The sequence below is a fragment of the Tyto alba genome, unplaced genomic scaffold (genome assembly GCF_018691265.1).
Source record: "Tyto alba isolate M040663 unplaced genomic scaffold, T.alba_DEE_v4.0 Super-Scaffold_8, whole genome shotgun sequence".
Taxonomy (NCBI): Eukaryota; Metazoa; Chordata; class Aves; order Strigiformes; family Tytonidae; genus Tyto; species Tyto alba.
This window is the reverse complement of record NW_024881329.1, coordinates 19173986-19195369: the sequence shown is the minus strand read 5'-3', so window position 1 is coordinate 19195369 and position 21384 is coordinate 19173986. Positions and strand designations below refer to the sequence as shown.

The 21384-nt window shown below is 64.8% G+C and overlaps 3 protein-coding genes across 5 annotated transcripts; 1 reads left to right on the top strand and 2 right to left on the bottom strand.

Moving 5' to 3' along the window:
- Positions 1 to 90: 90 nt before the first annotated feature.
- On the bottom strand, positions 91 to 10609 carry TMEM132A (transmembrane protein 132A). 3 transcript variants are annotated; one of them, XM_042785458.1, is made up of 13 exons: positions 10515 to 10609; positions 9295 to 9536; positions 9061 to 9163; positions 5984 to 6198; positions 5614 to 5904; positions 5108 to 5493; positions 4825 to 4974; positions 4287 to 4479; positions 4030 to 4173; positions 3260 to 3462; positions 2493 to 2763; positions 1887 to 2078; positions 91 to 1798 (listed from the first exon to the last, which is right to left on the bottom strand). In XM_042785458.1, exons 2-13 carry the CDS (start codon positions 9496 to 9498, stop codon positions 683 to 685), a joined length of 3468 nt encoding a protein of 1155 aa, XP_042641392.1. In that variant the 5' UTR covers positions 9499 to 9536; positions 10515 to 10609; the 3' UTR covers positions 91 to 682. The 3 variants fall into 3 exon arrangements, with proteins under 3 accessions (XP_042641392.1, XP_042641391.1, XP_042641393.1); XM_042785457.1 differs by lacking the exon at positions 10515 to 10609 and having other exon boundaries at positions 9295 to 9895; XM_042785459.1 differs by lacking the exons at positions 9061 to 9163; positions 9295 to 9536; positions 10515 to 10609 and adding an exon at positions 7155 to 7311.
- A 280-nt stretch (positions 10610 to 10889) lies between these two features.
- Positions 10890 to 16482, top strand: PRPF19 (pre-mRNA processing factor 19). The gene is made up of 16 exons (XM_042785487.1): positions 10890 to 11082; positions 11177 to 11326; positions 12382 to 12458; positions 12553 to 12694; positions 12829 to 12902; positions 13019 to 13081; positions 13193 to 13234; positions 13337 to 13411; positions 13695 to 13770; positions 14009 to 14118; positions 14307 to 14462; positions 14534 to 14603; positions 14765 to 14850; positions 15410 to 15580; positions 15769 to 15874; positions 15989 to 16482. The coding sequence occupies exons 1-16, from the start codon at positions 11064 to 11066 to the stop codon at positions 16084 to 16086; spliced, it is 1515 nt and encodes a 504-aa protein (XP_042641421.1). The 5' UTR covers positions 10890 to 11063; the 3' UTR covers positions 16087 to 16482.
- Positions 16483 to 16796: 314 nt separating this feature from the next.
- On the bottom strand, positions 16797 to 20765 carry ZP1 (zona pellucida glycoprotein 1). Its single transcript, XM_032993176.2, has 11 exons — positions 20567 to 20765; positions 20155 to 20276; positions 18803 to 20057; positions 18514 to 18657; positions 18241 to 18425; positions 18050 to 18147; positions 17721 to 17848; positions 17449 to 17638; positions 17214 to 17364; positions 17005 to 17089; positions 16797 to 16900 (listed from the first exon to the last, which is right to left on the bottom strand). Exons 1-11 carry the CDS (start codon positions 20727 to 20729, stop codon positions 16797 to 16799), a joined length of 2625 nt encoding a protein of 874 aa, XP_032849067.2. The 5' UTR covers positions 20730 to 20765.
- Positions 20766 to 21384: the final 619 nt, after the last annotated feature.

The window sequence follows — 21384 nt, the reverse complement described above, 5'->3', positions numbered from 1 at the left end:
CCCCAGACATTTTGGGTCTATTTTTGTTTGGTTTTTTTTTTTTTTTTTGTTTGTTTGTTTGTTTTTTTTTAAATATTTTATTTTTGTAACAACGTCAGAATTAAAAATATTCCATAAATAATGGCCCCTCGCGGCAGCCCCTTCCCCAGGGCGTTACCGGTAAAAAAATGCCACTTGTACAAAAACGGATGCGTGGTCGGGGTGAAGGTGGGGAGGGCGCACGCCCCCCTCCTCCCCGCAGTGTGGGTGCGGCGGGGGGCACAGGACCCTCCCCGGGATCAGACCACAGGACTCATCATCATCATCATCACTATGAACACAATGTCGCAATGAGACCCAAAGCAGTAAGGGCACCCCAGCTTCCTCCCCGATGCCACTAAGGTGGGGGGGGGGGATGGCACCCCAAGATTTGGGGGTGCTCTGAGCTGGGTGGAGACACCCCCCACACCCCCCTGCAATCTGCGGGCATCTGGGGCCAGTCCCTTGGGTGGCCCCACTGGGGCAGGGCTCTGGCCACCAAAAAGGGACAGGCAGTGGTCCCCAGGAGCAGCACAGCCCGCTATAGGCAGGGAAAGGGGGGGATTGGGGTGTCCCCCCACCTCTCCCAGGGCGGCGTGGGGAGGAGGTTGGTCCCTTACTGGTTTGCCTGGGACTGGGGGGCCAGGGGCTGCCCCCCCCGGGGTCAGGAGCTGCCTCGGATCCTCTCCATGTAGCTCCTGAGCTCCTCGGGGTCCCGCAGCCCCATGTCCTCGCACACCCAACGGATGTCATCCTCGCTGGCCACCAGGATGGACTGAACATTGGGGACAGGCTGGGGGGGTTCCTCGGGGACCCGGGGGGACGCGAAGGTGACGAATTCCACCCGCTTCCTCCGGCCGCCCCCCGGGGTACCCCCTTCCTTGCGGGGCAGGGGAGCCCCGGGCGGCGGGGTGCCAGGGGGATGCCCCACTTCAGAACCAGGCGCGGTGGCCGGGGGCACCCCGCAAGAGCAGCGCCCGCTTTCGGGGGGGGCCGGGGGCTCGGGTTGCCGGCGGTCCAGTTGCCGGCTCAGCTCCTCCTGGTCGGTGCCCAACCAGACCCAGTTGTGGGGCTGGGGGGCCGTAGGGGCGGCGCCGGCATCGGGCAGCTCCTTCTGTTGGTACCGCAGGACGAAGAAGATGCAGTTGACGAGGAAGATGAAGATGGCCAAGCAGAAGACGCCCAGCAGGACGTACATGCCAATCTCCAGGTCGGTCACCCGCTCGGGAGCCTTCACCATCTCATCCTCCTCCTCTTCCTCGCCACCGGCGCGGTTGCGGCCGTAGCCTTCCTCCTCTTCCTCCTCCGAGGAAGACCCCAGCCCTTGGAGCTTGGGGGAGGCAGGTCCTACGCCGGCGGGGTCCCTCCGCCGCGGCTCGCTGGCCGCCGTCACCGCCTCCCCCGACATGGCCCCCTCGGCTCGCGGGAAGGGCGAGCTGGGCTGGGGGTGGCCACCACGGGGCTGGGGGCTACTAGGGGTAGGGGCACGCCGGCCGGCCCCCACCTCGAGCCAAGCGGTGACGGTGGCCAGCGCGGCTGCCCGGTGCCGGCCCCGGCGACAAGCGTCGGGGGGGTGCAGGCTGAGCTGCAGCAGATCCCCCCGCCCCGGCCCTTCGGCCACCACCCACGGGCGAGCGGCGGGGGCCCCGGGGGAGCCCCCCACGGTGGCGACGGCGGGGTCTAGCGAGGTCAAGGTCACGGTCGCGTCCTGCCAGCCGTACAGCTCCAGCGGGGCCAGCGTGCGGTCGGAGAAGGACAGCCAGACGGACAGCGTCGCCTCCTGCCACAGACAGCGGGCGGGATGGGGATGGGTACCCCGACATCCCCACCTCCCCGCCCCTCCCCTCCTCTCTTTTCACCCCTCTCACCTGCTTGGGGGCCCGCAGGGTGGCTGTCCCCCGAGCGCTGGCGGTGACCAGCCCCGGGTGGCCCCGCTCTGCCCGCAGGAGGAGGGACAGCCCTGCCACCGCCCCAGCGCGCAGCTCCGTCACCGTCACCTTCTCCTCCGACACCACCAACGTCTGCTCCCCCAGGATGGAGGCCGACAGCGGGGACCGCACCTGGAGCGGGGACACACACACACACCCCCGCCTTGTGAGCCCCCAGAATTCACAGCTTCCCTCCTTTGCCACCCCTGTCCTGGCCCCCCATTTCCCTCCCTCCAGCCCCTGCACCCCCCCCCCCAGCTCTCCTCTGCCCCCAGGACCCCCACACACACCCCCTCCAGCTTCCCTCTGCCCCAGGACCCCCACCAGCCCCCCCCATATCCCCTCCAGCCCCCCCATTTCCCTCCCTCTGCACCCAGGACCCCTCCCAGCTTCCCTCTGCCACCAGGACACCCACCAGCTCCCCCTCCAGCCCCTCCATTTCCCTCCCTCTTCCCGCAGGACCCCCCACCAGCCCCCTATCTCCATCTCTCCAGCTCCTGTACCCCTCCCAGTGCTCCCAATACCCCCCCTCCCCCCAAAACCTACCTCCACAGAGGTGACCCCGGGCTCCCGGCCGACCACCACGGTGCCCCCCTCCAGCGAGGCCACGCGGGGGTCCTGCACCCGGGTCCGGTTGGCTACCAGGTGGGTGACATCCAGGAGCCACTCGGGGCCAGGCAGGTAGGCGAGGTGGCGCCCACCGTCGAGTGGGTGGGCCACGAAGTGGGCCAGGACCCTCAGCTCCGTCCGCTGGTACTGGGGCCGGCACCCCCGCGCCCGCCGCTCCACCTCATCCCCTGGCTCCTCCGCCTCGGCACTGGGGGGGGGTGCGGTGGGGTGGGGACGTGTTATGAGTGCGTGGGGGCTCAGTGGGGCAGGGACATGTGTCACGAGTGCGTGGGGGCTCAGTGGGGCAGGGGTGTGCACCCCAAGCACCATGGGGTTCGGTGGGGTAGGGATATGTGGCACAAGTGCGTGGGGGCTCAGTGGGGTGGGAATGAAACTCATGGGTGCCGTGGGGCACCCCAGGCACCGTGGGGCTCAGCAGGCAGGGACGTGTGTTATGAGTGTGTGGGGGCTCAGTGGGGCAGAGGTGTGCACCCCAAGCACCATAGGGGGCTCAGTGGGGCAAGGACATGTGTCACGAATGCCACAGGGCTCAGCAGGGCAGCAGCACATGTCACGAGCGTGGTGGGGCTCAGCAACCGCTCCCAGCTCCCTCCTCTCCCACCACCATCCTGGTGGGGGACAGCGGCAGGAGGCACCCCACCACCACCACCCCCACACCCCCCCAAACCGGGCGCTGGGCTCACCCCTCGGGGCCACCAGGCAGGCGCCAGCCCCGCACTTGCTCCAGCGCGGTGTCACCCAGTTGGACGCGCAGGGGCAGCAGCGGTGCCCAGACGGTGAAACGCAGCGAGGCGTGCAGGCGCCGGGACCAGAAATCCACCCGAGCCCCCCGGGCCCCCCGGCTCTCCTTGCCCCCCACAAATACTGCGTCGCAGGCATCCGAGACCTGGGGGGTGGGGGGGAAGACACACAAACACACACACAGGGGCAGGGGGCTCAGCACCATGGGGTGCGGTGGGGCAGGGATATGTGTCACAAGTGCGTGGGGGCTCAGTTGGGCAGGGGCGTGCACTCCAAGCGCCATAGGGTTCAGTGGGGTGGGGACATGTGGCACGAGTGCGTGGGGGCTCAGTGGGGCAGGGGCGTGCACCCCAGGCACTGTGGGACTCAGTGGGGCAGGGATATGTGTCACGAGCACGTGGGGGCTCAGAGGGGCAGGGCTGCATCCCATGGGTGCCATGGGGCTTGGTGGGGCAGGAATGGGTGTTATGAGTGCGTGGGGGCTCAGTGGGGCAGAGGCATGCACGCCAGGCACCGTGGGGTTCAGTGGGGCAGGGACATGTGTCACGAGTGTGTGGGGGCTCAGTGGGGTGGGGACATGTGCCACGAGCACGTGGGGGCTCAGCAGGGCAGGGCTGCATCCCATGGGTGCCGTGGGGCTCAGCGGGGCAGGGTTTGGTGTGAGAGGGGACACACGGACACACCCCCCCCGCGGGGGGAGGTTTTTTCTCACCTGCAGCACTTGCTTGTCAGCCGACTCGCAGCCCAGCGGCTCGCTGAGCTCGGCCACGCCGCCCCCCGCCTCCACCGCCACCAGTTTCACCGGCACGGCGCGGGGGACGCCCGTCAGCGGGGCCGTGTTCAGGATCTCCAGTTCCTTTTGGGGTGGGGGTGAAGAGGTGGGGCTGAGCGCTTGGCCCCCACCCCCACCCCCAGGGCTGGGGTTTTTTTTTGGGGGGGGGGGAGGACGGATGGACAGATGTCACCCACCTGCACCAAGGGGACGAGGGCGCGGATGTCCCGCTCCGATACCTGGATCTCCCAGACCAGTTTGTCCTTCTGGGCCTCAGGGTCCTGGCCCGGGTACTCCACCTGCCAGGTGAGGGGCCGCGCCGGTGCCAGCCCCCCCGTCCCGTTCTCCACCGCCAGGTCCAAGTGCAGGAACGTGGCGGAGTCGGCCGCCCTGCACCACCGCACCGGGGGTCGGGGCTGCCCAGTAGCCCCCAATCCCCCCCACTGGGCCATACTGGGGTGGGAGCCGTGCGATGCACAGGTCCCTTTTGCTCTGACTAAGCCATAGTGGGATGGGAGCAGTGCAACCCACAGGTCCGCCTGGGCCGTACTGGGATGGGAGGGGTACAATGCAGAGGACCCCTTTAGCTCTGACTGGGCCATACTGGGCTGGCAGCAGCACCATGCACATGGGCCCTTTCCTCTGACTGGGCACCACTGGGCTGCACCCCCCTGCCCAATCCCCCACCCCCCACCCCACCGTGGGGGTCCCCAGGGTGCCGCGCCGCCCCCTTACCTCCATCCTCCACCACCGTCCCCGTTGCGCCGGCACGTCACCACGACCGTGGAGTGTTTGGGACCCCGGGTGCGCTCCAGTTGGGTGCTCCAGGCCGTGGGGACCCCGGGGCGGGCGCCCACCACCTGCAGCCCCTTTTTTGCCTTGATCCTACCAGGGGACACCCCCTCCCCGGTCACGTAATCTGTGTGTTTGTGTCCCCCCCCGTCATCTCCCCACCTTATCGGGGAGGGGGGGGGGTAGGGGGGGTGTCCACTTGGATGGTGGGTGGTGGGGGTCTCACCGGAGCGTCAGCTGGTCGGCGGTGAAGTTGTGCTGGAGGGCGAGGGTGGCGGTGAAACGCTGCCCAGGGCGCAGCGTGGCGTCAGGGACCCTCAGCAGCACCTTTTCGTCCAGCCGTACCTCCTGCCGCCGCGCCGGCTCGCTCGCCCGCAGCTCCAAGGTGCCCAAATATTTCGGGGGGTTCTCTCCGCCACGGTTCTTTTCCCGCCCTCCTGGTCGGTCGCATTCCCCCCGGTTCATCACGCTGTAGTGAAGTTCAGCCAGTTCGAGGGGTTCGGGGTGCCCCGGGGGTTCGGCTGCCCGGCGGCGGCTGCGCGGGGTGGGGGGTGACGGGGAGAACCAGCGCGGGGGGATCTCCAGCTCCACCACGCAGACGCCCAGAGGGGCCTGGAGGGGAGAGTGGGAGCTCAATTCAGCGTGGGGGGGGCCAAGGGGGGTGACCCCCCGCACCCTGAGGTGGGGGGGTGGGGGGCGGGGTGTGCTCCAGGTTTGGTGGGTGGCACTGACCCGAAGGTGGCAGGTCCCACGGGCCACCCGGCCACGGTGGTGGGCATGGAGGGTGACGCAGGGCAGGTCCCACTCCCCGGGGTGCTCCTGCTCCCCGGGGTGCTCCCGTTCCTTGGGGTGCCCCCGCTCTTTGGGGTGCCCCCGCTCCCCGGGCAGCCAGTGGGGACCCTGCAAGTGGAAGAGGACGCGGGCAAAGGGCTCGGCGGGGGACACGGCGCTCTCCAGGGACACGGCGCGGATAGCCCACGCTGCCGAACCGTCCCTCCCAGGGGGGTTCTCCGGGGGCACCTCCTGTAAAAAAAACGGGGATGGTGACGGCAGGGTGCGGAGTGGCCCCCCAAGGTGGCGGGGAGGGGGGGGGTTATTTTACCTGCCGGGTGCTGAAGGGTGGGTAGGTGGCCTGGACGAGGGGCTGCGTGGCGGAGCTGTGCCGCAGCAGCAGGTAGGTCTCGGTGCGGGTGTGCAGGGAGGTGTTGGCGGGTAAGTCCCGGTCCGCCCGCTGTAACCGGTAATATTCGGGTACACCCAGCACCTCCAGGTCCGCCGGCAGGTACACGGGGTCGGGGGGGTCCCCGTCACCCCTCACTGCGAGGACAGGAGCTGTGTCACCCACCCATGGAGGGAAAGGGCTGCCGTGGGGTGATAACCAGAGGGGAGGGGGGTGTCTCCGTGCCTGAAAGCCGGTTTTGGCACCGCACGTCCTCGTCCCTGTCCCCCACCTTGGGGACAGGGTCACCCCGCGCTGCGGGGAGGCTGTGATTTGTGTGAGGGTGCACCAGCGCAGCCCCCTGTGCCCCCACCACCACCACAAAGTGGATGCTGGAGGGCGGCATGGTACCCCACTGGTGTCGGGGTCAGTGTTGTGGGGGGAGGTGGGGGGGCCCCCAGGCCTGGCTGCTCCTCGTTAACGAAGCGACGTTCGTCAGGCTGTCCGGCTTTGCCAGCAGCATGGGGACCCGCTCCCCCGGCGGGGATGGTGCCGGGGCCCCATGGGGTGGGATCCAGATCACAGGGATCTCCCAGAGGAGCCCGGAACAGATCCCGCCGGGATACCCGAAGTGGGGTTTACCCACGGGCCCAGGGACAGATCCCACCCGATTCACAGCTCCCCGTGGGCACGGGAAGGGGGCAGATTGCAGGGGATCCAGTGGGGGGGAGAACCGAGGCAGATCCCGTGGGCTGGGAGGGGGGCGGTGGATCCCCCTCGGGCTGCAGGGATCCCGCGTGGATGGGGAGGAGATTCCCGCTGAGATCACAGCGGCTCCTACGGTCCTTTGGGGTGGGGGGGGGGTGGGGGGTGGGATTCCCCTCCGGATCGCGGTGGATCCCTTAGGGCTCGGCGGAGATCCGGCATGCGTGGGGGAGCGGATCCCTCCGGGATCGCGGGAGCAGATCCCGGGGCTTGGAGGGGGATGGGGGGGGGCAGGTTTCCCCGGAACGGCGGCGGGAGCGGATCCACGCGGGACGGCGGGGATCCGCCGCGATCGGGTGCGGAGCCGGGCTCGGGGTGCCGGTGCCGGTGCCGGTGCCGCCGCACTCACCTGAGGCGCAGAGCAGGGCGGCGGCCAGCAGCGCCAGCCGGTTGCCCGGGGCCGGTACCGGGGCCATGGCCGGGCGGGTCCGTGCGAGCTCCGGTCGCCGTTCCCGTCCCTCCGCCTCCGCGCCCAGACAATGGGGCCGGGGCGGGACCGGCACCGGCGCCGCCTCGTCCCGCCGGGTCCTAAACACCGGCCCTGCCCGCGCCCCCCCCCCCCCCCCCCCCCCCAACGCAAATATCCCCCCCCCACGTCCACCCCCGAGCAGCGCCGGGCACCGCTCCAGCCCCGCTCCCCAAACCCAGCCCCAGCCCCGGGCTGCGCAGCGCCGAGCGCAGCTCCAGCCACATCCCGCTCCCCATTCCCATTCCCGCTCCCCATTCCCTCTCCCCCTCCCCATTCCTGCCCCCTATTCCCATCCCACTCCCCATTCCCACTCCTCATCCCACTCCACATCCCCATTCCCTGTTCCCCATTCCCACTCCAGGACACACCAGGCCCTGCGGAGGGACCCCCCCCCCCCCAGCAGAGGTGGGGGGACACTCTCACACCGCCTCATCTCCATCCTGCCCAGTCCCACCCCGATCAGGGCAACTGGGAAGCGCTGGAGGGGGGGGGGGGACACACACACAGATACTGGGGACACTGGAGGGACTGGAGGGCAGACGTGGCCAGGGGCACGGAGCAAGTGGGAGGCAGGGCAGCGGGGACGGGTCCTGGCACGGATAAACCCCCCCCCAACCCCCCTCCTCTTCCTCTTCCTCTCCCTCCTCCGTGCTCAGCAAACACAGGGAGCAGGGGCGCGCAGGGCCCACCCATCCCCCACTGCTCCCCATGCCCCTTCAGTAAAGGTTGGGCTAAAACCGTGTTTATTCAGACCCACATATCAAAACAGTTTAAAAAGCAGCTTAAAACCCGAGGAGTGACAGCCCGGAGCCCCGAGGGGGCTGTGACACCGCCCCCCACCCCCTCCCCCAATGTGAGCAGAACCATTTTGGGCTGGGGAGGTGCTCAGGGTGGGGAGAAATTGGGGATGAAGGCGGGGGTGGGGAAAGGGGGGCTGCCAGGGCCATAGGAGGACCCCCCTCCCCAGGGGAAGGCACTTTTGGCTTGCGTGAAGGCACTGTGGCATGTGCGCGGGGAGTGGATCCCCAGTTTTGGGGACACACACACCCACACCCCCCCTTCCTCTATGCTCCCCCCAGTGGGATGGGGGGGGGCTCCCGGGTTGGTGTCCACTCTGGAGCAGAGGCGGGGGGTGGGGGGGTTAAGGGGTGCAGGACCCCCAGGGAGAACCGTTGGGAGGGGCAGAGGAAGGGGCGCATGGGGGGGGATCAGCAGAGAGAGCGCGTGTTTAAGGAGGGGTCCCCCCCCCAAGAGCTGGAGAATGGAAGGGGGGGGGGTCACTCCTCCCGGTTACGGGGCCCCCCCCACTTCTGCCGCCGCCGCAGCTCCTCTACTTTCCACTCCAGGCTGCGTACGGCGGCATCCAGCTGGGGGTTGGGGTTGGGGGGCCCCACCAAGCACCCCAAGAGGTTGTAGAGCACCCAGAGCCCCAGCAGCATCCCCGCCTGCGCCGTGGGGCTCTCCTGGGAGGTGACGACGTGGAGGAAGGCACCCAGGAAACAGCCAAATTTCACCCAATGGCAGAGGGACAGCAGTAGCCCCCGCAGCCGCCCCAGGAGCCAGGAACCCGCCGCGGCAGCCAAACCCCACAGCAGCACCCGCTGCACCTCGCCGGGACCCAGCGTCACCCCGCGAACCAGCCGGTCCCCTGGGAGGGAGGCGGGTGTCACCAGGGTTGAGTGACAAAACCATCCCACACCCGGGCTTGGTTGGGGTTTGGGGGTGCGTGTGGGTGTCCCCCCCCTCCTCCTTTTTTCCTTACACACCCGCCCCCCCTCCAACTCACCGCTGATGCCACACACAGCCAGGAGATCACCCAGGATCCCGCCAAGAGTGGTCAGGGCCACCGAAATCCCCGAGGACACGACCCAGAGGGTGGCAGCAAGGCTCTGTGGGGGACAAACGGAGACGGGGTGGGTGCTGGGGGTGGGATGCAGTGTAGTCGTCCCCCCCCCCGCCCCCGGCTTTTTCCCTTGCCCCCCCTTCTCACTCAGGAGGGGGGATGGGGCCAGGACCTCACCTCCGTCACCAGCCGCAGGGGTTGGGGACCCACGCAGCTCTCCAGGGATTCCCAAACAGCTCGGCCCAGGCGCGACAGTGGGTCGGCAGCGGCAGTGGCGTGGCTGCCTAAACCATCCTGGCCCCCCCCTGCTGTCACCCCGAAAAAAGGAGGGACCCACAGCAGCACCGCCAGCAGAACACGGCGTCCCGCCTCACCCCCCATCGTGGGGGGGGGGGTGTGGGGGGTGTGGTGTGGTGTTTCTGCAGGAAGAGGGAGAGCAGGGTGGGAGAAATGCCAGAAATGTCTGGGACAGCTGGAGGTGTCCCCCCCCGCCCTCCCCCCCGCTGTTTTTTTGGGGTTCCCCTGAGCGGGAGGGGAGGGATGTGGCTCCCCCCCCTCCCCCCCCACCCCGGGGTTGTGCTGGCTCAGCGCAGGCCTGGCTATCTTTAGGACGGCGCAGCGCCTGCCCTGGCCAAGGGCACGGAGAGGGGGGAGAAGAGGGGGGCGGCAAGGAAGCGGGGGGGTGGGCGGCACCCCAACACCCGCCCAGCCCCGCAGCAGGGAGCGGGGTGCTCCAGGGTGGGATGCAGCCATCGCTGTCGCACACCCCCAAAAGGAAACACATCCCTCCTCACCTCACGCACCCCCCACTCCTCCCGGCTCCCCTCCCCAGGTCATTGGGCGCCCTGTCCCTCTCCAACCCCTGGGTATCCCCCCCCCCCCGAGCACCCCAATTCGCTGGGGGGGATCCCTCAGACCCCCGGGGGGAGGGGTGGGAAGCACCCTTTCCCCCCCAATCCCCATGACACCCCCCCATCCCCCACCCCCCCCACTCCCATCTCCCAGGACACCTCCAACAATCCCACCCAGAACCCCCCCAATCCTCCCCCTAGGACCCTCCCAATCCCGGGACCACCCCCCCCGACTATCCCCCCTGCCCCAAGCCCATGTGTCATGTCCCCCCCCGCCGTTCTCACCACTCTGTTCCCTCCCTGTGTCCTCCCCAATCCGGGGTCCCCCCCTCCTCCCCTCCTCATCTCGGGGTCCCCCCCCACCCTTCCCGGGGTCCCCCCCCCACCCCCGGGACCCCTCCACCCCAACTATCACCCCCACGTGTCCGTCCCCCCCCCTCCCCGTTCTCACCACTCTGTCTCCTCCCCGTGTTCTCCCCAAACCCCGGGGTTCCCCCCGCCTCATCTCGGGGTCCCCCCCCCCTTTTCCCGGGGATCCCCCCCCACCTCAGCGCTCGCCGCCGCCAGGGGGCGCTGCCGAGCCGGAGCGCGCGGGCAGCCCCTCACGGCCGCCGCGGGGTACGACGGGAACTGTAGGCCGGAGGGGGGGGGGGGTGCTCTGCGCCCCGGTGCACGACGGGAGGAAGGAAAAAACAAAACAAAACCAAATATTAAAAAACTAAACAAAACAAAATAAAAAAAACACCTACACACACACACAAAAAAAAAAAAAAAAAAAACAAAACAACAAAAACAAAAAAAAAAAAAACCCTCCGGTCGCTATGGCAACGCCGCCCCCCCCCCCCGTGGTAGTGGGGGGGCCCCCCCGTGGCTGCGCGCGGGGCATGCCGGGATCCCACCGTTCCCGGGAGGGGGTGGCGCGCTGTGCATGCTGGGAGCGCTTCCGTTTCCGGCGGCGCCCGCGTGAGCCCGTTGTCGGGGAAAAGGGGGGGGGAACTTAAAAAAAAAAAAAACAAATCAAAAACAAAACAACGAAAAACAACAAAACGGGAAAACGGTAATAAGAGCGGGGCCGTGATCCGCCCGCTGTCCGCCATGGCCCTCATCTGCTCCAGTGAGTGGGGGGGGGTCGGTGACTGGGCGGCGGGGGTTACCGGCCGCTCGGTGCCGTAACCGCCGCTTTCCTCCCCCCCCCCCCCCCCCTTTAGTTTCCAACGAGGTGCCCGAGCACCCCTGCGTCTCCCCCGTGTCCAACCACGTCTACGAGCGGCGGCTGATCGAGAAATACATCGCGGAGAACGGCACCGACCCCGTCAACAACCAGCCGCTCTCCGAGGAGCAGCTCATCGACATCAAAGGTGGCGGCGGGAGGGAGGGGGGGAATCGCATCGGTCCCCCCCATCCCCGGGGGAACCCCACTACGGGCTTCACCAGGGCGGGAACCGGGGGTTAATTAATGAGGTGCAGGATTAGGCCGAGAAAAAAAAGGTTTGGAGGAAGAGAGAGGCGGGGGTTGGGAGGGGAAATGAACTTGGCCTAATTTAGCTGCTCTGTTTGGGAGGGAGCTTTAAGCCCAGGTTGGGGTGCTGGCACCCCAAAAGAGGATTTTCCCCCAGGCATTAGTGAGCGATGCTCACCCTCAGGCAAACTGCCAGCCCCGAAAGCTGAGCCGCGGGGATCAGGGATGGGGTGGGGAGGGGCGTGAGGAGGTTCTCTGAAGGCATCACTTCAAGAATTTCACCAGGCAGTGGGTGTCTCTGGGTTTGCTTTTAATTTACAACTCAGAGTTGGGCTGTCACCTCCGTGAGTGGCAGAGAGGAGCTCAAAAAATACCCTCTAGATATAAAACTCTACAACATTTTGTAATTAATAATTGTCAGAAGAAATTCTCAGTGTTTTCCCACAAATCCTCAGGTTTCCATTCACCAGCAGTTTCAAAAGTCCAATCTATCTTCCTGTCCCAGTTGGTTCTTACTGTGTCTCAGTTCCTCTCTGTAGTTCGTGGTCATAGGCAGAAAATTCTTCGTTATACATCAAAGATCACCTTTGAACTTCTGAGAATTATTTAAGCTGTTCTAATAATTCCCACTTAATCTACGTCTGACCTATAATAGTTAATTTTTAAAGATCGCCTATTCTGAGAATCAATGAATTACTCTTAAATCTTAAAGCCAATGTGCATGCTGCTTCTTCTGTTGATCCAGTGGGACTGAGTTTTAAATCAGCCACGGCAAGGGCTGCACGTGGGACGAATGAGCGGCTTCTGCGTGTTGTTTTATAGAACACCTGCGTTCTCTTTAATACCTAGAACAATTCTTAATGATTTAGTTATAAACCCCCAAATTAATGAGGCTGAAGGCTTTGCTATCCGTTTCACGATCCGCTTGACGTCTCCCCGCTGTCTCGTTGCCAGTCGCCCACCCGATCCGACCCAAACCCCCCTCGGCCACGAGCATCCCGGCCATCCTGAAAGCCCTCCAGGATGAGTGGGTGAGTACCGGGTCCCCGCTTGGGCGAGCGGCCGAACACCGGTTCCCGGCCCTGATCCTCCCACGTTTCCCCTCTTTACCTCGTCCCCCTTCAGGACGCCGTCATGCTGCACAGCTTCACCCTCCGCCAGCAGCTCCAGACGACGCGCCAGGAGCTGTCCCACGCGCTCTACCAACACGACGCCGCCTGCCGCGTCATCGCTCGCCTCACCAAGGAGGTCACTGCCGCCCGAGAAGGTGACGCGAGGCTCAGTGGGGTGCTGCGGGTTTGGGGGAGCTGGTGGAGGACATCGAGCAGCGCGTGGCGGCCCGGCAGCAGGTCGCCGCCTCCTTTCTTCTGTTAAACACCCGGCTTTTCTCTGCCCCCACAGCTTTGGCGACGCTGAAGCCACAGGCCGGCCTCATCGTCCCCCAGACGGTGCCGTCCTCGCAGCCGAACGTGGCAGTGAGTCCTCGGCGCCTTTTCCCCGTGATCCCCCCCACCCCAGCCAATCTCCACTCGTGTCCCTCTTCCAGTTGTAACCAGCTCCTTTAACCAGCTCCTTTCTCCATCCCTCGCAGGGAGCTGGGGAATCCATGGATCTGGGAGAACTTGCGGGCATGACCCCCGAGATCATCCAGAAGGTCAGGGCTCTTCCTGCTTGCGCTGCTACAGCCCTCAGCACTGGGTCTTCCCCAGCTTTCCCCCCGTGGGAGCCCCGGTTGGTCTGTGACCACCCTTTTCTCATTTTACAGCTTCAAGACAAGGCTACGGTGCTGACCACGGAGCGTAAGAAGGTAAACGCCCTCGTTTCTCTCTGAAGAATCCACAGCAGCCGGGATGTACTGTGCCCCGAGACAGACAGGTGTTTATCTCCTCATGGTTTCCCTTTTTTTCAGAGAGGCAAGACGGTTCCAGAGGAGCTGGTGAAACCGGAGGAACTCAGCAAGTACCGGCAGGTCGCCTCGCATGTGGTGAGTGCCGTGATGCGGGTCAGGGCTCAAAAACCACGTAGCCAAACCTCTCCTGTGCTGCTTCGCAGTATCAACGAGCGACAGATCTGCTGCTGAGCCGGGCAAGGAGAGGATCCTGCCTCTCTGTGCCACAACCAGCAGGGACCTGGGCTGGAGGAGATACAGCACAGGCTCCCGCTGTCGGAATTAAACACCCTGGGCTCCCTTGAGGGCCTCTCGATTTCTTTTGGGGGGCATTTTTCTCGCTCGAGTCATTAATCTGGCGTCTTCCTACCTCATGCAGGGGCTGCACAGTGCCAGCATTCCAGGGATCCTTGCCTTGGACCTCTGTCCTTCCGACACCAACAAGATCCTCACCGGTAAGGAAACCTCCTCCTCTCACTGGGGTCTGCGTGGGGTCAGCGAAGAGTCTGCGGCTGCCCGGGAGCGGGTCCCTTTCTCTGCTTTTTTGGGATAGAGGCAGGGCAAAGGGGCGTGAGAGATTCTCTCACCTCATGGCAAAGCTTCTCTGGATGGCAATCCTCAGGAAAAGTGGGTGGACTCGGAGCTGGTTGGCCACAGACTCTGTCTCTCCCCACTCCCCACTTTGTTTTCCAGGCGGGGCTGATAAAAACGTCATTGTCTTTGACAAGAGCTCAGAGCAGATCCTGGCAACGCTCAAGGGACACTCCAAGAAGGTTACCAGTGTCGTCTTCCACCCGTCTCAGGTGCGCTCAGACCCACGCTCGGCTTCTTCCCTCACAGCCAGGCCGACCCAGATCGGGCTTTCAGGGCCCTTTCCTGCTTCTCTGTTCCACTGGGGTCTCCACCTCGCGCAGACTGAGTTCTTGCTTGTAGGGGAGCCCTTTCAAACAGAGAGATGGAAATCTTTTTGACGTTAACTTTCCTTGCCTAGGATTTGGTGTTCTCGGCTTCTCCTGATGCTACTATCCGGATCTGGTCTGTGCCCAACGCCTCGTGCGTGCAGGTCGTCCGTGCCCATGAGGGCTCCGTGACGGGGCTGAGCCTCCACGCAACAGGCGACTACCTCCTCAGCTCTTCTGATGACCAGGTGAGACCCAGCCCCCCTTATCCCGCTGCTTCTCATCTCTCCCTACTCAATGTGCCATTTCTCTCTTCCAGTACTGGGCTTTCTCGGATATCCAGACAGGTCGTGTCCTCACCAAGGTGACAGATGAGAGCTCTGGCTGTGGTAAGCTGAGTATCCCCACCCTGGGGAGCCTGCAGAGAAGGGATTTTTCTGCCCACAGGTCCCTGGGCTCCTGGAACTCACAAGAACTCGGCGGCAGGAGGCTGTTAACACCATCTGAAAAAATCCCCAACCCCTTTGCATCTCCCCTTTTGTCTTTGCAGCTCTCACCTGCGCCCAGTTCCACCCGGATGGGCTCATTTTTGGAACAGGGACGATGGACTCTCAGATCAAAATCTGGGATTTGAAGGTAGGGCTGCTGCTGGGGGTGCAAGGAAGAGCAGGAGGGGAACAGAGTGTTGGGGGGGTGTTTGGTTTGGAGCCCAGCAGAGTGTTCACTCCAAGGTGCAGCGCTCGGGAGCGTTGGGAGGCTTTGAGGCATTTTTTTCTGAGTTTTTCTCCAAAAACACAAAGCTTCAGCTCACGAGGGGCCGCTCCTGGCACCGTAACTGGCAACCGGGGGTTGATTTGTGCCAAGAAAGTGTTTGCTGTGTCCCCCGCCAGAGAATCGGTGAGGCGCAGGGGGGTTGGCAAGCCGGCTGCTGGGTGCGCCTGGGCCTCGCTCAGTCCCACGGCCGTGGATTTGTCACCACAGCCCCGCATCGGGGGGGAGCACAGGAGCAGCTCCGGCTGTCTGTGGGTCGCCTCTGGACTCCCCCATCAGCCTGTCGAGCTGCAGTTCAAGTCTGCGTTCACCCGCCGGCGTTAACTCTGAAGTGGACTGACGACACGGCGCCGAGCTGCGCTTGCAGGGAGCTTGCTCTCCGACCTCCCTGCCGGCAGCCTGTCTCTAATTGCTCTATCCCTAGGAACGCACCAACGTGGCCAACTTCCCGGGCCACTCGGGCCCCATCACCAGCATCGCCTTCTCCGAGAACGGCTACTACCTGGCCACGGCAGCTGACGACTCCTCTGTCAAGCTCTGGGATTTGCGTAAACTCAAGAATTTCAAGACATTGCAGCTGGACAATAACTTTGAGGTGGGTGACTGTCCCCTTTTCTCCCCTGCTTGGGTGAGCTCCTCTCTCAGCACCCACTGTCCCAGGCCTGCTCCCACCTGCGCTTCTCTGCTTTGGGGGATCCCGATGTGGGGGGTGCTGTCCCCCTAAAAAAACATTTAGAGCTTCCGAGACCTGGTTTGAAGCTTCCTTCCCCTTCTCCTCCTCAGGTCAAGTCTCTCATCTTTGACCAGAGTGGCACCTACCTGGCGTTGGGTGGGACAGATGTCCAGATCTACATCTGCAAGCAGTGGACGGAAATCCTCCACTTCACGGGTGAAGATCTGGGGTTGTGGGGAGGGGGCTGGATCTTCCCCCCCCGCCCTCTGGGGAGTGGGCAGGGGTCAGCTCCGCTCCTTGCCCTAACCCCGGGTTCTTTTCCCTCCCCAGAGCACAGCGGCCTCACCACAGGAGTGGCTTTTGGCCACCACGCCAAGTTCATTGCCTCAACGGGCATGGACCGGAGCCTCAAGTTCTACAGCCTGTAGCCCCGGACGTGGGGCTGGGGTCTCGCTGCCGTGCTGGGGTTTGGGGTGGGAGGGCGGGAGGGATTACTGGGGTAAGTGGGAGGCAAAATGGTTCATTACTTCTCCAGGCTCCCTTGCTGTAGCTTTTGTCAGAGGGGAAGTTGGATGTTGCCTTCCCCATGCTTCACGGCTTTGTTTTAGGTTGGGTTTTTTTTTTTTTTCCAGTTTTTGTGTGTTGTCTTTTCTGCCTTTAGATTCTGTTCTGTGGTTGTAACTGATACAACAAAAGGCTCCAACCCCAACGCTGGTGGGTGGTTGTGGCCGGGATGTGTGGAAGGAGGGAGGGAGGGGAGGACTGCGCAGGTTTTGTAAGCAGTTATCTAGTTTCATTATGGAAATAAAGAACTAGTCACTGTAGCGGTGTCATCCTGGGGGTAAGGCAGGTTCCTGTGAGGGGACAAGCTCCTGACAGGTGTGGGGTGGGATGAGTTTCAGCCGGGGGGGAGCTGGGAGTCAGACAGGGGACTGGGGACCCTCCTCTTCATCCTCCCATCCCCTGGGGACAAACACCGTAGTCTCCAGCTATGCACTTGTTTATTTTTCCAACTTGCCCGGGAGCTGCCTGGCTGGAGGCAGGAGCTGAGGAAGAGGAGGAGGAAGAGAGTTGAGTTAGAAGGGGGATGAAGGGAGAGGTGAGGGAGCAGAGGGACACTCACCCCACACCCTCGGGCTCAGCCTCGCTGCAGTTTGGGGACCTTGGGGAAGATGACAAGTCCCTGGGAGGTGACACTGCGCACGCCTTCGGCTGTCCTGGCCCCCAGAGCCCGCCGTGCTCCTGGTTTGGAAAGCCAGAGGGGTGTGTGTAAGGGGGCGGGGGGGTTGGGGGTGTCTGTCCCTTTTGGGGGGTGTCAGGCAGGAACTGGTGGCACCCCAACTTACGCGAGGGCACTCCCAGCTGGCAGGAGGGCCGGCAGGGCTCAGGCTGGGCGAGGTGGCAGACGGAAGCGCTGCATGAAATGTAAACCTAGAAACCAGCCGTGGGCCAGCATCAGAGCTGAGGTGGGCGAGGGGGAGGGGAACACCCCCAAATGCTGAACCCCAACCCCTCCACACATTCCACCACGCCCCGCCTTCCCAACCCCTTTCACCTCTCCCTCCAGCACCGCCATGGAGGGCGGCTCCACAAAGGTGAAGGTGGAGATGACGAAGCGCTGGTAGTGGCTCGGGAAAGGCAACTGGGGTGAGGCCGGTCCCACGGGCACGAGCTGGGTCCTGTAGTTGTCCCCTGTGAAGGGACACCTGGGCGGGCGAGAGGGACCCTCGGTTGATTGGGGTGACCCCCCCCACCTCTCCCCGCTTCCTATCCCCTCCTTCTCTACTCACCCATCCACCAGGATGGGCCACTGAGGCTCGGCCGCGGCGTCGGGGCTGGGGGCTGCCCAGCAGTGGTGCAGGACCAGCACCAAATTGGGGTCTGTTTTTTGGAGGAGGCGAACCTCCACGTAGATGGGGTCCCGGAGCACCCTCACCAAGGGGTAGTCACCTTCAGGGTGGTACGAGCTGTAACTCTCATCTGCAGGAAGGGTGAGAGAGGCTGAAGAGGGGTAGGGAGGGTGGTAAATTTGAGGAGGGAGGTGTGGGGGGGTGCTGCTCACCAGTAGCAATGCGGAGTTGGAGCCCGAGCGGCCCCGGCATGGCCAGGGGGGTGGCTGTGGGGGGCACGGCCACCTCCATGCGAAGGGGCAAGAGGTCGCTGGCATTGTAGATGCAACGAGCTTGGAGGCTGAGGAGGGGAGGGGGCGGGGGGAAGCAGAGGGGATCTCAATGCCCCCTGCACCCCATCCCCACAGCATCAGCCGGAGGGGTGGGCACCCCCCCTCCTTGGGTCATCTGCCACGGGGGTCCCCGGTCCCAGCACAGAGAGGGGGGGAACTGGATGGGTTTTGCTGAGGGGGGGTCCCGGCTTTGCCCACCCTCCTCTTACATGTAGATGCTGTCCCGAGTGACGGAGCCACGGGGGGACCCCTGGACATCAAGGGTCGAGATCAGCTGGTTCTCATAGATCAACCGGTCCTCGATCACCTTGGGGGGGGGGGGGGGGGATGCACACATGGGGTGAGGGTCCCTACCCCCACTCTGAGCAGCTTGAAGTTGGGGGGATTAAAACATCCCTACCTGGACGGTGGTGCCGCACTGCGTGACGGGGAAATGGAACATCACGAAGGTCTCGGTCACCCGGAGGGGCTCGCAGCCCGGCTGGGTGCTGGCAAGGCGCACGCTGTCCAGGTTGTAGGGCTGGGTGGCGAGCCCCCGCGGCACCACCAGCACAAAATTCCCGTCCCGCAGGCACTGCACCGTGGCTGCGGCACCCACTCTGTCAGCAACAAGGACCCACAACCCCCCCGGAGGTCCCCAGGGACCACCCCCCCTTCCTCCCGAGCATCCTACCCGTGTTGCCGTAATAACAGGGTGCCACGCGGTCCATGTCATCGTAGCAGCACCCCGCTTGCAGGCACGCCTCCCGGCCCTGGGGGGCCACGCAGAGCATCCTCCCCACCGCTACCTGGCACTGCTCCCGTGTCAGCTGGGTGCCTGGGGTGACGGAGAGAGGGGACGCTACCCTGAGCATCCATCCCCCTGCCAAAACATCGGCCCCTCATGGCTTGTGACCTCCTGCTCCGGGGACAGGGAGGACCCAGCCCCGCTCGCACCCCTCCATCCCACCCCATCGGCTTACCCGCCCCTGCCGAGGGGTAGAAGAGCGCCGTGGATTGCAATAAACTGGGCTGGGATTGGAGCCCAGGACGCAGCAAACCAGGCTGGGCTTGGGGTTGAAGTCCTGGACGCACTAGCCCCGGCTGGGGCTGAGCCTGAAGTCCAGGACGAATAAAACCCGGCCGGGACTGGAGTCCTGGGCGCATTAGACCCGGTCGGGAATGGCCGGGGTGTACCAGCCCAGTTTGGCTCTGCAGAGCCGGGCGGACCAGACCTGGCTGGGACTGGGAGCCGGGGTAAGGCAGCCCAGTTTGGCTCTGGAGCCCAGGGCGGAGGAGCCCAGTTTGGGAGTGAGTCGGAAGGCCAGGGCGAGCTAAGCCTGGCTGGCTTTGGGGCTGAGCTCCTGGCCGTACAAAACCTGCTTGAGTCTGAGCACCAGTGTGCATTAAGCCAGACTGGACGCTGTGGGACACCAACCCGGGCTGGTTTTGGGGTACAATCCCTGGCCGAAGAAGACCTGGCTGGGGCTGGGCTCCGGGGTGCACCAGCCCAGGCTGGTTTTGGCTCTGAAACCCTGGGCGAAGAAGACTTGGCTGGCTTTGAACTCCGGGGGGCACCAGCCCAGGCTGGTTTTGGCTCTGAAACCCTGGGCGAAGAAGACTTGGCTGGCTTTGAACTCCGGGGGGCACCAGCCCAGGCTGGTTTTGGCTCTGAAGCCCTGGGCGAAGAAGACTTGGTTGGCTTTGAACTCCGGGGTGCACCAGCCCAGGCTGGTTTTGGCTCTGAAGCCCCGGGCGAAGGAGCCCGGGCTGGGGCTGAGTCCTGGGGCGCTGGGCTGGGGGCTGCATGCCGGGGCGTATTAAACCCTGCTGGGGTGGGGTGATGGGGCGAGCCTGGCTAGGCTGGGTCTGAAGCCCTGGGCGAGAATGGCCAGGCTGGGGCTGCAGCCCTGGGGGCACCAGGACCGGCTGGGTGTGAGCCACAGGGTGAACAGGCTCCGAGTGGGCTTGGGGAGAGATTTGGGGTCCTGGGAGGGTGAGGGTGGACTGAGACACATGGTGCAGGAGGCCAGGCTGGGACAGGGGGACGAGGACATCAGCCTGGGTCTGGTGGACGCCGTTGCCCCGATTGGCTTGCTGGTTGAGGCGTGGGTTGCCACCCGTGAGGATCTCATAGTCCGCCGGCTGTGGGCAGGTCATGTTGACTTCATAAGAGGCGGCCGGGACCCCGCTGAGCAGCATCTCCTCCAGCTGCACCCTCAGGACGTAGCGGTCCTCCTGCGGTGGGGTGGGAGGGACTGTTACCCCCCCATCATCCCCCCGCCCCAAAGCCCACGGGCACCCAGGGGGACAGCAGGTGGGACAGCAGCCTCACCTTCACCAGGACGTGGCAGCCCTCGTAGCCGGAGGAGAAGATGACGGCACCGTCTGCCCCGGCGTTGAGCCAGTGGAGGCAGATGGAGCAGTTGGCCACGTCGAAGCGGGTGCCAAATTCATCTGCGGGGACCCCCGTGGGCACAGGGTGACACAACCGGGTGCCGTGACGCTCCCTGGGGAGGCAGGCACACAGAAACACCCCCCCGCCTCCCACACACACACTCCAACAGCACGGCCCCACACCAAAAGCTCATTCAAGCCCTTGCGCTCATCCCATCAGTGCACCAGCACCCCAAAGCACTCGGGTTTTGGGGTAACCCCAGGGTGAGCCAGCACACCTCACCCTAAGGAGAGCCCCGAGGGGGGGTGTATGTGTGTGGGGGGGTGATGCCTGCTTGCCCCCCACTCACCCAGGACTTTGAAGCGGACGGTGCGGCCGCGGGTGGGGTATGCCAGCAGTTGCATGCCGTAATCCCCGCAGTTGTAGTGGTACCGCAGGAGGGAGAAGGCGGCTCCCGGCCCCGGGAGCTGAAGGAGAAGCAGCAGCAGGAAGAAGGAAAAGCTCCGACCCATGGCGGTGGCGGCGAGTGAGGCCGGAGCAGGGGGCTCTCCGTGGAGGGGAGGTAGGGTGGGAGCTGTGGATTTATACCCGGCCAACTGGGACGTGGTGGTGGTGGTGGGGATCAGATGACCGATGGGGCCGTGCCGTGCCAGGATGAGCTCTGGCCAGGGCTCCTCGCTCCCCTGCCACCGGTGACCGCGCTGCCCCAGCCCTGCGGTCACCTCCCGGGGCCGTGCCAGGGTGACCGGGGAGGACCTGAAAGTTGGCCGAAGAACGTTTGTCCCACGGCGGGGGAGAGACTGTCCCTGCGACTGGGGAATGGAGACGGGATGCCCAAGATGGACCAAGGCAACTGGGCAGGAGGAGGGGGCTGGTAAGTGCCCACCTTCTCCCCCCCAAAACTTGCCACCAAAGCCTTGGGAGGGGGTTGTCACAAGCCGGTGGGGGACAGCGGTGGCACCTGGCTCCCCAAGGGAGTCACAGCAGCCGTGGGACTGGGAGCCTGTGGAGGGACTGGGGGAGCATGGCAGCACGGTCCTGGTGAGGTCTGGGGAGGGGGGACTGGTCCGGGAAGGGGATAGTTTTCCCCAAATCCGCCCCCCCCCCCCAAATGGCTGCACGCCTGGATCTGCCCCGCTGGCAGTGCCATGGGAGAACCGAAAGGCT

Excerpts from the sequence above, each read along its gene's own strand:
- TMEM132A (XM_042785457.1), bottom strand. The coding sequence starts at position 9,870 with ATGGCTGCATCCCACCCTGGAGCACCCCGCTCCCTGCTGCGGGGCTGG. Across the intron at positions 5,494-5,613 it reads GTGGGACCTGCCACCTTCGG|GCCCCTCTGGGCGTCTGCGT; the intron begins GTCAGTGCCACC and ends TCTCCCCTCCAG. Across the intron at positions 4,174-4,286 it reads CCCTCGTCCCCTTGGTGCAG|GAACTGGAGATCCTGAACAC; the intron begins GTGGGTGACATC and ends CCACCCCAAAAG.
- PRPF19 (XM_042785487.1), top strand. Across the intron at positions 12,903-13,018 it reads CCTCGCAGCCGAACGTGGCA|GGAGCTGGGGAATCCATGGA; the intron begins GTGAGTCCTCGG and ends CATCCCTCGCAG. Across the intron at positions 14,119-14,306 it reads TCGTCTTCCACCCGTCTCAG|GATTTGGTGTTCTCGGCTTC; the intron begins GTGCGCTCAGAC and ends TTCCTTGCCTAG.
- ZP1 (XM_032993176.2), bottom strand. The coding sequence starts at position 20,729 with ATGGGTCGGAGCTTTTCCTTCTTCCTGCTGCTGCTTCTCCTTCAGCTC. Across the intron at positions 20,277-20,566 it reads CGTCCGCTTCAAAGTCCTGG|ATGAATTTGGCACCCGCTTC; the intron begins GTGAGTGGGGGG and ends GGGTCCCCGCAG. Across the intron at positions 17,639-17,720 it reads CCAACTCCGCATTGCTACTG|ATGAGAGTTACAGCTCGTAC; the intron begins GTGAGCAGCACC and ends CCCTTCCTGCAG.